The sequence below is a fragment of the Manis javanica genome, chromosome 1, assembly GCF_040802235.1.
Source record: "Manis javanica isolate MJ-LG chromosome 1, MJ_LKY, whole genome shotgun sequence".
Classification (NCBI taxonomy): domain Eukaryota; kingdom Metazoa; phylum Chordata; class Mammalia; order Pholidota; family Manidae; genus Manis; species Manis javanica.
In genome coordinates, this window is record NC_133156.1 from 160,631,171 (window position 1) to 160,642,157 (window position 10,987).

At 43.6% G+C, this 10,987-nt stretch overlaps 1 protein-coding gene across 2 annotated transcripts; it reads right to left on the reverse strand.

The window, feature by feature from the left end:
* Positions 1 to 1,354: 1,354 nt before the first annotated feature.
* PDCL3 (phosducin like 3) lies at positions 1,355 to 9,663 on the reverse strand. Of its 2 annotated transcripts, XM_073239583.1 has the most exons (7): positions 9,509 to 9,606; positions 8,906 to 9,164; positions 7,189 to 7,318; positions 4,904 to 4,994; positions 4,482 to 4,625; positions 3,596 to 3,804; positions 1,355 to 1,718 (listed from the first exon to the last, which is right to left on the reverse strand). In XM_073239583.1, exons 4-7 carry the CDS (start codon positions 4,975 to 4,977, stop codon positions 1,576 to 1,578), a joined length of 570 nt encoding a protein of 189 aa, XP_073095684.1. In that variant the 5' UTR covers positions 4,978 to 4,994; positions 7,189 to 7,318; positions 8,906 to 9,164; positions 9,509 to 9,606; the 3' UTR covers positions 1,355 to 1,575. The 2 variants fall into 2 exon arrangements, with proteins under 2 accessions (XP_073095684.1, XP_017535770.1); XM_017680281.3 differs by lacking the exon at positions 8,906 to 9,164 and having other exon boundaries at positions 9,509 to 9,663.
* Positions 9,664 to 10,987: the final 1,324 nt, after the last annotated feature.

Here is a 10,987-nt window from a genome sequence, read left to right on the forward strand (position 1 = left end):
AGAAATCTGCAGGTTAGGATCTAAACCCCAATACTAATTTTAGAATGGAGATGCTTCTCTTTTTAAACCAAGTTCAGTCAGCATGCCTCAACAACTGCCTGTGGCTGGGATGCCCTGTGTCCAGACAGGGTTCATCAGCCAAGTTCAGGGGCACCTGGGCTTTTGTTGCGCTCAAACTAAGCGCCTTAGTCTGGTACAAGGCAAGATTATGAGGTGGTTTTCACACTGATGCACATCAAAGTGGCATAGTGAATATTTACAATTACACTGGAATGGGCTCCACAGTGGAATAAAGTGTGCTCTTCTCCACTGCTGTGCACATCACCTCTTCTCCAGGCGAGCTGTGGGCACTGCAGCTCTTAGTAAATGCAGCCCTCAAGCTTTTCACCTTTGTTCTTCCCACACCATTTCATTGTAATGTCAGCTCACGACAGGAAATCTAAGAAGGCAGCTCTCCCACAAAACCCATGGGAGCAGCATATGAATGACAGCAGTGACCAAGTCTGTTATCAACCCTGCAGGTTCAGATTTCATGAAAAATCCTGCAAGGAGAATGTTACGGAGAGTGTTTTTCAGCAGCGCTGGCTCTTGTGTGCAGAAAACCATTCACTAGCAGACACTTCTGACAGATAGAATGGGCGCGGCTGTTTGTCATTCTTTGAAGTACAGCAAAATCAAATTTTATAATATAACCTGAAGAAACTCTGTGCCCTCTGATTTATATTTCTAAAATTCAAAGCAGCAGTACATACTACATTGTTCAACACAAATAGTAGGGAATATTTCTGCTAATTCTTCTGTCAATGTCAGTTTGACATGAAGTGATGAATACTAATAGGATTCTAGTTCAGAAAACACCTTGCTGTCTTTTACTGATTGAGATACAGTTTCTCTATTTATGTTTGCTTATATCAGTTTATTTCCAAAAAAGAATTTAAGGTGGGCTTTGACAGTAATAGAGGGTAGCTGACATCTCAGCAGTCTAAGGCAAAAAATTATTTTAACTAGGAAAAAACATTTAACCCAAAATAGCAGTAAACTGGAATCTTTCAGTTATTGGTTTGACATGACAATATTTGTTTCATAAAAATTGCCTATTCCTTTTAAATATAATACTGAGATTTTTCCCTACCAATCACTCCTTTATTTAATAATCCTGTTGCTGCTTTATAAAACAAAAATAAACAAAATGTAATTGCAAAGCTTAGTTTGCAATTTTTCCACTGTATAATTTACTCACATTTTTTCAAAACTCCATATTCCTTTCTATATAAGTACATGTGAACTAACCATGAATAGTTTTACAGCTTATTTAAAATATAAGTGAGGAACGTAGACATTTGCCACACCAAAAGCTAGTTATTACTTTTACTTTTTTAAGGCAATGGTAATTTAAGAAGAGAGTCCCAAGAAACTTAATAGGATTCCCAGCAGTGATAATCTCTGGTATTTATGAGATTTGAAACATAATCATAAAAGGCTAAAAACTGAAACATACATTCCTACTTTTTCTTTTCAAAAAATCCAGACAAGATGTCACATCAAGAAAGCTCAGCACGTTCCCGGACGGTGGCCTCAGTGGTCCTCAGACCCGCTGCCCCTCCTCCCAGGGCCGGAGCCCTGCACGGAGGACAGCAGTGCGTCTGCAATTGGCTTCTTTGGGTTCTCCTCCAGGTCTGTCTTGATGGCTCCAGACTCAGACAATTTCCACTCCAATTCTACACGACAAAGAAAGAGCAAGTCACCTAAGACACAGTCTGCATGGGGCCCTCACCCTCACTTCCAGTAAGCCCTAGCTTACTCCTAAGTAGGAACTACAATCATCAACATTTGAGGCCAATTTGATTTTAGTGGCATAATTAAAAGGTGCCTAGAAGGAAAAAAAACAGAATTTTAGGTAGGAAAGCAAAAATACTTTCATGTTGTCAGAAGACGAGATCCCGAGAGATTACACACATTTGAACCTATGTGGTAATTAAAATAAAAAACAAAGACTGAACCTGTGTTCTAATAACTAGTTTCTCAGATTATACAATTTCCCAGGAAAGAAATCAGCATGAAACATTTAAAGAAAATACTTTTCATAGTCCTGCTGGCAATCCAATCACTAAATCTAATTTTAGTTAGCAAAAGGAAATTCTTAAGCCTCATGTCTGATATCTATTAGAACCAGGATAGATATAGGGTCACATCCTAGAAATATTTATTCCAAGCTTAAAAAAAAGTACCAGAAAATAAAAGAATCAGAACCAGTTCCTATAGGAGGTCACTCACTCTCCTATAATCAGTAAAACTCTACATGGGTGTGACACCTTCTGAAGCAAAATCATGTGATATATTTTCCACTCTGACCCAGGCAGAGAAAGGGACTATATGAGAGATTCTACAAGAAAAAACCCGCTCATTAGGTACTTCCACTAAAATCTGACAACCATTTTAACTAAGCCCTATAACTTAAGAGTTCTCCGTAGAGATGACTAACACCAGTATTGTCAGCTCTCGGTACCTCAACTGAATGTTAGGAAAATCCAACAAATTTCTTAAAAAAAAATCTTAAGATTTCTGATTCTTGACTCAAGAATACATTTAGATCCACACATACAAACATATGTATAAGTGCATGTATTTAATGTTATTGTTCATTTACATGTAGTAATCATTATTTTATAAGCTCACTAATCCTCAAATAGGACTTTTTCTAGAAATAAAGACTTATAACTACTATTATACACACATCTCTCCCTTCATGGTATGTTCAAAAAGAGCAGCATAAGATGCAAACATAGATTGAGGTCGAAGTGTTGTATGCCTTTGAACATTGGCATAATGTATAATTGACATAATGTGGGTATGCATATGCTTGTACTTTTCCCAGGTTAATATCTTAAAAGTTATAGAAAGTAGTATATAAAGTCATATCTTAATATATTTTTTAAAGACTACTAAAGTATAGTTGGATATATTATTTCAATAGGGAGACAAAAAATTTGACTTAGCAGGAAGCTCTCAGGCCTTAGATTCCCTTCCATGTTATGTGTACATCTGTAATTTGTAACCTTCATGTGTAACAGGTGGAAAGGAATAAAAAGACACATTCTTCAGGAGTTAAAAGGCAGAATTAAATAAACTTAATTTAATTTAAAAGTAAGATATTCAATTGAGAAAATATTTCTATTAGAGATTTACATATACATACATTTATACACATACAGATATACATCTAGTATGTTCATATGAATGAAACAAAAAATGATGTCATCTTGAGCTACAATTTAAAACATATTCAACTATATGGACAAATAAAACATACTAGACATTAATATTAAATATATATTTTTTAAAGTCCATTGTGTCCTCTTTTAACTGAGAACTATTAGAACCCAGTTGTAACTGCCGCCAATGAATCATCTAAAAATTCAGAGATTAAAGGTGCTTCTTCCCTTTAAAGGATCTCTCACAGGGCACAGGTGACCGACAAATCATGTCTAGGAAACAGGCACTATCTTCAACAGAAAGATCCCCTCGCCATCCTTAACAGGCACTGGTCATCTCTAACACACACTGGTGCCCTGGACCGTCTCAAAGAGGCTCTTACCATCTCTTGTCAGGTTCATGCCACCAAATACCAGGGGCCCAATAAATTGAGCCTTGATATCACCTTCAAGGTAAATGAATACTGTTGGCAGATTCCTATCAGGAAAATTGGGTATGCAGGTTGTTGAAATTGCTTTGATAAATTTGACGTCAGGAAACTTCCTGGCAAGTCCACTGAAGTGCTGATTTATCAGGGCACAGAGGGGAATCCTATAAAATGAAAACAGTAAACAACGGTGGGAGAGGAATCCTATGAAACAGAAGTAGAAGCAATGTGATTCTGCATTTATACAGAACGAAGCTCAATGACCCTCTACCCCATGTAAATCCTCACAGCAGTTTCACAAACAATGCCGCTACTCCAGCCAAGCAAATTAACCTTTTTAAAAAACTCTCTTAATATATTCAGGGAAAGTGAAGAAAGAACTCAAAAACTCAAGTCCAATTTATTTGATCCAACACTAAGTCAGGAAAACATCTTTAATGTAAAAGATAATTATATGCTCTTTTATATGAGAAAACATTCAAGATTTAGAATTGTGGAACAGGTCAGACAACATTTAAAAGGTCACCCTCATCACCTGTGAATGATTCATTACGTGGAATTTTGAAATGTCAGAGTTTCTCTAGAGGGATGAATAAGGAATTCCTTTTCAACAAAAGCAAAGGCTTCACTGCTACAGTGCAACCAACGAGCTCATATGAGTCACAAATATTAATTTCAAAGTCTTAAGACAAAAATTAGGCATTACCGTTCGGGTAAATCAGCCACAAAAACATAAAATACTAGTTTAAAAAAACCCAAAAAACTCCAATATGGACTAAGCCGGAGAGGTTCAAGATATAAATTCAAATTACGATTTAAAGAGTGCATTATATCAGCTCACCCTTGTTTGTAAAGGTGCAAGATTACCCACAAGCCCTCACCGGCTTTGGTAACTTCTTGAACATAATCCTTTCCTGAGATCTCCAAAACTTCTCCAAATTTATTCTTGAGTTTTGTTGCCTTCCACTCGGCCAGTCTCTGCTGCCTGCAAGACAGGAGGAGGAGGGAGACATCTGACTCAGCCGGGGCACGCACACGCCTCTCTGGACACACACCCCTTTCAGACAGCAACCTCTGCAAAGGTCCAGGTTTATTTATTTGCCACACTGGCAAAAGTTCAAGACCAGTTCATTGAACTCTGCAGTACTATTATTTACTTACAGCCCTTTACAAATGTTATCTCAGTTAGAAAATTAATTTCTCAATGGAAACATATTTCAGTGCCACACAAAAAATGGAACAGTCCCTCTGGGTGGCACTAACCTGTACATTTCAATGGCACGTTCGTCTTCCTCATTAAATTCATCTTCATTTTCCTCCAGTTCTTCCAAGGTCATAGACTCATACGTTTTCACTGAATGTGGGTAAGTCAGCAAAAACCAAAAAATGTACAAGATGAACAAACATGCATTTGGATTTTTTCCCTTCACTCTTCTCCTAAAGATGTACGTGCAGCACCTGCAGACCGCAGCCCACCAAAACCAAAATAAAAAGCACTTATGGTACTACACTACACCCTTAAGTTAAGAAGCTGAGGTGTTTTCACAAGACAGAACTACGCTGTTTTCTGCAGGCTTGACTCTCTTAACCTCCACACAGTATCAAGGGTACAAGAAATTTCTCAAGCTTATAAAACAAGAGAGCTGCATCTACCTAAACTCACCCAGGGCTGATTTTCAAGCACATGAGCTTGTGGACCTGTCCACTGACAGGGCTCAAATCTCCAAGGAGATGGGCGGATAGCAGTGGGTGTCCCAAGCTGAACTCACCCTTCCTAAACTAAAGGCATTACCCAGCGACTTCTAGGTCTTTTCTTGTGAGAGGGGGACAGCTCTATCTTTTCTTTTCTCCAGCTGCTATAGCATCTGTATTTTGTTTTTATTGCCAAAAGCACTCTTGCTTCTTGACATCAAAACAGGCTTTTGACCCCTAACCCCACCCCATCACTGCACCAAACTGCTCTTATCAAGGTCAACGATGGCCTCCACTTCTTGAGTGGGGAGCAGCCTTTGATTCAACCCATCACTGCCTCCTTTGAAAGACTGTCCGCTCGCTTTCAGGATGCCTTCTCACTTCCTACCTCTATCACTGCCCATCCTTTGGACCCTTTGCTGATCTGACTCCTTTTCTTCTTTATACCTACTCCCTTGGTGACTCTATCTCATGGCCTTATGTTCTACCAATAGGCTGACAACTCCCAAATTGGAGAAAAACATACCCACTGCCCATGTACCATCTCTATTTGTTTAATTAGAATCTCAAAGTTCCTATGTCACAGAGTTACAATCTCCCCTCCAACCTGCTCCTCTCTGAGCCTCCCTCACCTCAGCCAAGGGAACCCCACCCTTCAGGCTGTCAAGCCCAAAGACCTGAAACCACGCTTGACTGATTTCCTCTCATATCGCCTAAAGGATCCATCAGCAAATCCTGTTGGTCCTACTCTCAAAATACAGCTAGACCTGACCACTTCTCACCATTTCCTCCACCACCATGCTGGTCCAAGCCGATGAATCCCATGCTCGAATAACTGCACTAGTTTCCAGACTCCTCTCCCTACTTCCTGCCGTGCCCCCCAAAGTCCTTGCTCAGCAAGGCAGCACAGGATGGTGCTGTCAACATGGAGGACATGTTATTCTTCTGTTCAAACCTCCAAGGCCTCCTGCCCCATTAAGCGTAAAGCCAAGTTCTTACTAGCTAAGCTACAAGGTCCTAAGTGGTCTGACTCCTAGTTGCCTCTCAACTTACTATGACTCTCTCTGGGTCCTACTGGCTTCCTTGAAGATTCTCTAACATGCTTTCACTTGCTGAAGTAGCTCAATTTACCACCTCAGGTCTACTCAAATGTCATTCCCAGGGGGCCTTCTCTAGAATTATACTCACCTCCACCAACCCTTTCGAGCCCCTTTCCCTGCCATATTCTCCACATTTCACTTAAACATTGTCTGTCTGTCTCTCGCACAAGAATGTACATTCCAGAAGGACAGGGATGTTGTCTGGCCTGTGTACAGCTAAAGCCCCACTGCCTAGAACATCACTTGGCACACAGTGATCATTCAATAAACATTTCCTGGATAAATGTAATACATCCTTCTGTAAATTAGCTCTAACATGTTGACAGGACACAGAAGTAGTTAGCCTCTGTGATCAATGGTTCTCAAACTTTGGTGTGAATGAGAAATCCTTTGAGGTACTTTCTTAAAATGCCCCAGGCCCCACCCCCAGGGATTCAGGTTCAGGCGATACAGCTACCTTTGAGAAAATGCCTCTCAGACCCCACAGTTTCTTCAGGATTATCATGTGCTCCTCTGACACAGACAAGGAAGTGTGGAAACACAAGGGGTCTGTGACGTCTCCCTAATTCTCCGGCACTGGAAGTTGAAGGCTAGAGACATCCAGGACTCACTGGAGGTCACAGCAACAGTGCCCATCCAGCCCTTCAATCCCTGGCTCCCGACTCCTGCTCAGAGGGTCCTACCGAAGCCATCAGAGGCTTAGAAAGCTGTTTCCTACCCAGATTGACACAGAATAAAAAGTGCAAGTAAGCTCACCAACTGACTGTTCAAGGACACGCTGCTCCTCCTCTTCTGCCTCCTTTTCCAAGTCTTTCAAACTGTCCTTTGAGGGCAAGATGCCCTTTTTGCGTAAGATGTCATTCCACTCGGTGTCTGCATTGGGGTCCTAGAGCAGGACCAAGGACACGATGAGTGCCAAGTCCACTACAGAGGGCGTGAGGCTGGGCAAGGGTCAGGTGGGAAACGTGGTACAAACAGGAATTCAAACCAAATTATTCTGTGGTCTGTTTCTGAGAGAATGTCAGAAGATCCACAGTCCATTCCATTCTTCCTGTCCTCCAGCCCATGCCCCACCAAGGAGCTAGTCTTGGGTAAAAACCAGGAAATCATGTGAAGATTGGCATTAACACTGATACCAAGGCTCTGACCTGGCTTCTGTTCAATATTTTTATTCATGACTTGGACGAACCATTCAACAGATATTTATTAAGTACCTAGTATATGTTAATCATTGCACTAGACGGTAGGGAAGCAAGGTAAATGCTGGTCAGCTATTTTAGAGATGAGAGGAACAGACAGGCGATGAACAATTAAATAAATGAAGATACACATTACAATTGTGACCTGGGCACTTATCAACAGGATGCTGACCTTGAGAGTTACAGGATAGGCAGGGGCATTATCTCAAAAGAGGTGACATTTATCCATCACTGCAGGGTAAGAAACCAGACACCAAAAGTGAGAACTTAGGAAATTATTTCCAGGCAGAGGGACCAGCATATACAAAGGGAAAGAGTAGAGATACTGAGCACCTCAAAGTGTTCAGTGGCTACAGGAGAATCAGAGAGGGCGGAGAGTCTGATACTGGGCTAATTCTCTAATGGACAAACCTGAGAGGAAGAACTGAGACCCCTCGGAATAGGGGTCACAATGGCTAACATGTACCGAGTACTAGGTACTGGGCATGCTTCTAAGCCCTTACCTTTATCTACCTGACTGACCCTCACAGGCTTGGGAGAGAACTGGCATTAGGAAGACCCAGGCCTGCCAGACAAGGCAAATTTACCAGGACCAAAGGTCAGAAAAATAAATGTCAAAGTGTTCTCTTAGCTCCAGAACCCAGCTGCCCAAACACTGGTTTTGCATGGCTCAGCATGACCACTGCGATGTACCTGGGTTGGACTATGAAAACAAGGAGTGCTGTGGAAATGGCACTGGGGTAACCAGGCTCCACCCACAACTCCGATCATGGTGTTGGTGAGAAACATCAGAAGAAAAATGAATAGCAGACTTTCACCAGGACGGTCAGGGAGGACCTCTGGAGAGGTGACTTTTTTAAACAGGGAACTGAAGGACAGACAAGGCAAAGTAGGCTGGGGCAGCCTTGGAGATTCCTCTTCACCATATAAGAGTATCCGGCTTGTGGCAGACACAGTGTTTTTAAATTATCATCCTCCCCAAATCTCCCATGCCTCCTGCCCCAACCAAACCCAGGGTGTGAGTCAGAGACGATTTAATCAGAATTCCTGACCACAGCAAGATCTGGGAGGCAGCAGAGTGATCTTCAGAGGAAGGTCCTTGGCCAGTGACACAATTAACATGTCACAGGGTTTTGCTCTTAAAGCAGCCATTTCCACGGTGTCTTCACTCATTTAGTGAATGAATAGTGAAAGGCTAATCTTTGGGTTTTAGTCAAATTCCATCAACAAATTCCAGATGAAAGGACAAAACTAGGGGATTTGGTTTTACCTACTTTAAGGCAGAAAACTGAGCAGAGGGATCCTCGGGCTGAGCTCCGGAGGCAAGGCTGTCCGAAAGGTGGCTCTCCTCAATCCGAACACCTGGGTTAGGGGGAACAGGCAGCCCCTCACACAGCTCTACGTGGAATCAGGGACCCGGGTTCCTCCACCGTTCTACGTTATGTGACCTCTAGGCGGAACTCTTCAAATATCTGTGAGCCTCAGCTTCCATTGCCATACAACAGGTTCACAGCACACCTGCTTAGGTGCTCACTAAGAGGTAATACATAGGAAGTAACTTTGTCAGATGGGATCGGACGAGTACTTCACAGACCCCACGGGAGCCAGCCTCAAGAAGCAGCAGCTCCAAAGGGCAACGATTTGTCGGATGGTGGGGCACACAGGGGTGAAAACGCCTAGCCCAGGGGTCCCGGCGGGACCACGCCTGCCCTCCCGCACTGCGCCTGCGCCTTGCTTGGATTCGCGTGGCCTCCCCGGTGCATGTGGCGCCCGGAGCTTCTCACAAGCCCGATCGGGAAAAGCTGGGTCCGGTGCGCACCCAGTGGGTCAAACGAGCGACCACAGCCTCCAGACCTCGCGTTCCCAGGCTTGCTCACCTGCATTTCGTCTCTAACCACTCACGCCAGGCCAGCCGCGAAGCCACCGCCCCTCAGCTCTCTTCCGCGCATGCGCGCAGCCGCCGCCCCGCCTCTTCTCCAAGCCTGGCCTTCGCCCCGCCCCCCAGGAGTAAGCGGCGCGGAGCCGGGAAGGAAGAGAAGCCTCTGAGTCTGCGCCCGCTCCTCAGAAAACTGGCGCAGAAGCAGTGCGCATGCGCAACACCCTACACCCGTCCCTCTGCCCCTGCCGCGGAACCCACGTGACAGGGGTCACTGTGGGCGCCACCTTATTACGGCAGGTGTTTGGCTTTGGAACGGTGACTGGGTGGACGAGGTCTCCAGGCCCCGTGCGCATTCTCCATCCGCAGATCCAATCGTGTAAAAAAAGGCCTCGGTCCAGGAAGTCGGAAATGGGAATGTGTTTCAGTGATCCGATGTTTACAATTAAAAATAATGCAAGGTCACAGAATGATGAGTGAATTCATCCTCATCTCAGCGACGCATAAGGCAAGTCATTCTTAAGACACATTTTTTTTTGAGAGCTTACTGTGTACCAGGCACTGTTTCACTTGCTTGAACCTCAGGCTATACACATTTGCAAAAGTGCTTAGTCCTGCGGGGCACACAGGAGGCACTGAGTAAAACTCAGCAGAGTCTTAACTGTAAAACTGCTGGGCGCCAGGCTTCTGGCAATGCAGCTTTCCGAATTTGAGTTAAACAAAGTCCTTTCCTGGACGCCTGGGTTAATTCGCCACCTCCTGGCAATGAAGCAGACACAGGTAATACAGACCTGCACATTTGTGGGGTAGGCATAGGACTCCCAGCTTCGGCTGCGGTTTAGAACCACCTGAGAGTTTTCAAAGACGACAGCTCTCTCGGGGCTCCGTCTCTGGTCAAATTAAATCCGTGGAGACGCAGTCTGGGATTGATGTATTCTTAGAAGATCCTCAGATTTGGTAATATGCACCACCACTGATAGAGAGTGAGTTAAATGATTCCATGAGAGCAAGGAGCTTTCATTAATTAATGATTGATAAGGAGCCTTAAAGTTTACCTAACTCCTTACCACAGAATTATAGGCCTCTGAAAACAGTTTATTCATTTATCTGGCAGCAAACTGTGAATGAATTTTCCCTGGCCTCACCTCTGAAATCAGGACACGGATTAATCTGGGGTAGGTTGTATGGTAAACTTTGGGTCCACCACAGCAGTAGAGTGAGTGCTGTTAAATACCGCCCCTCATTCCCAGCCTTAGCATTTCTTGAGGCCAAGACTCACCTCCACATGATCCCTTTCTTCGGAGGAGACTGACAAATCAGTGGCTCAGTCTCTATACTGCCTTCTCTTCTGGGGAAAAGGTGCTTTTCCCAGTTTTGTCAGACTTTCCTCCTGTCCTCCAGTCCACAGTCCCTCTCACCTCCCTGTGTCCATCATTCCATCATCCTTGGCTCTGGTGAAAATAATTAGGGCTCAAGAGGA

Bases quoted from the DNA above. Each gene is read 5' to 3' on its own strand.
- PDCL3 (XM_017680281.3), bottom strand. The intron at 4,995-7,188 runs GTGAGCTTACTT...ACCCACATTCAG, and splicing joins TGTCCTTGAACAGTCAGTTG to TGAAAACGTATGAGTCTATG. The intron at 1,719-3,595 runs GTAAGAGCCTCT...TTTGTCGTGTAG, and splicing joins CATGAACCTGACAAGAGATG to AATTGGAGTGGAAATTGTCT.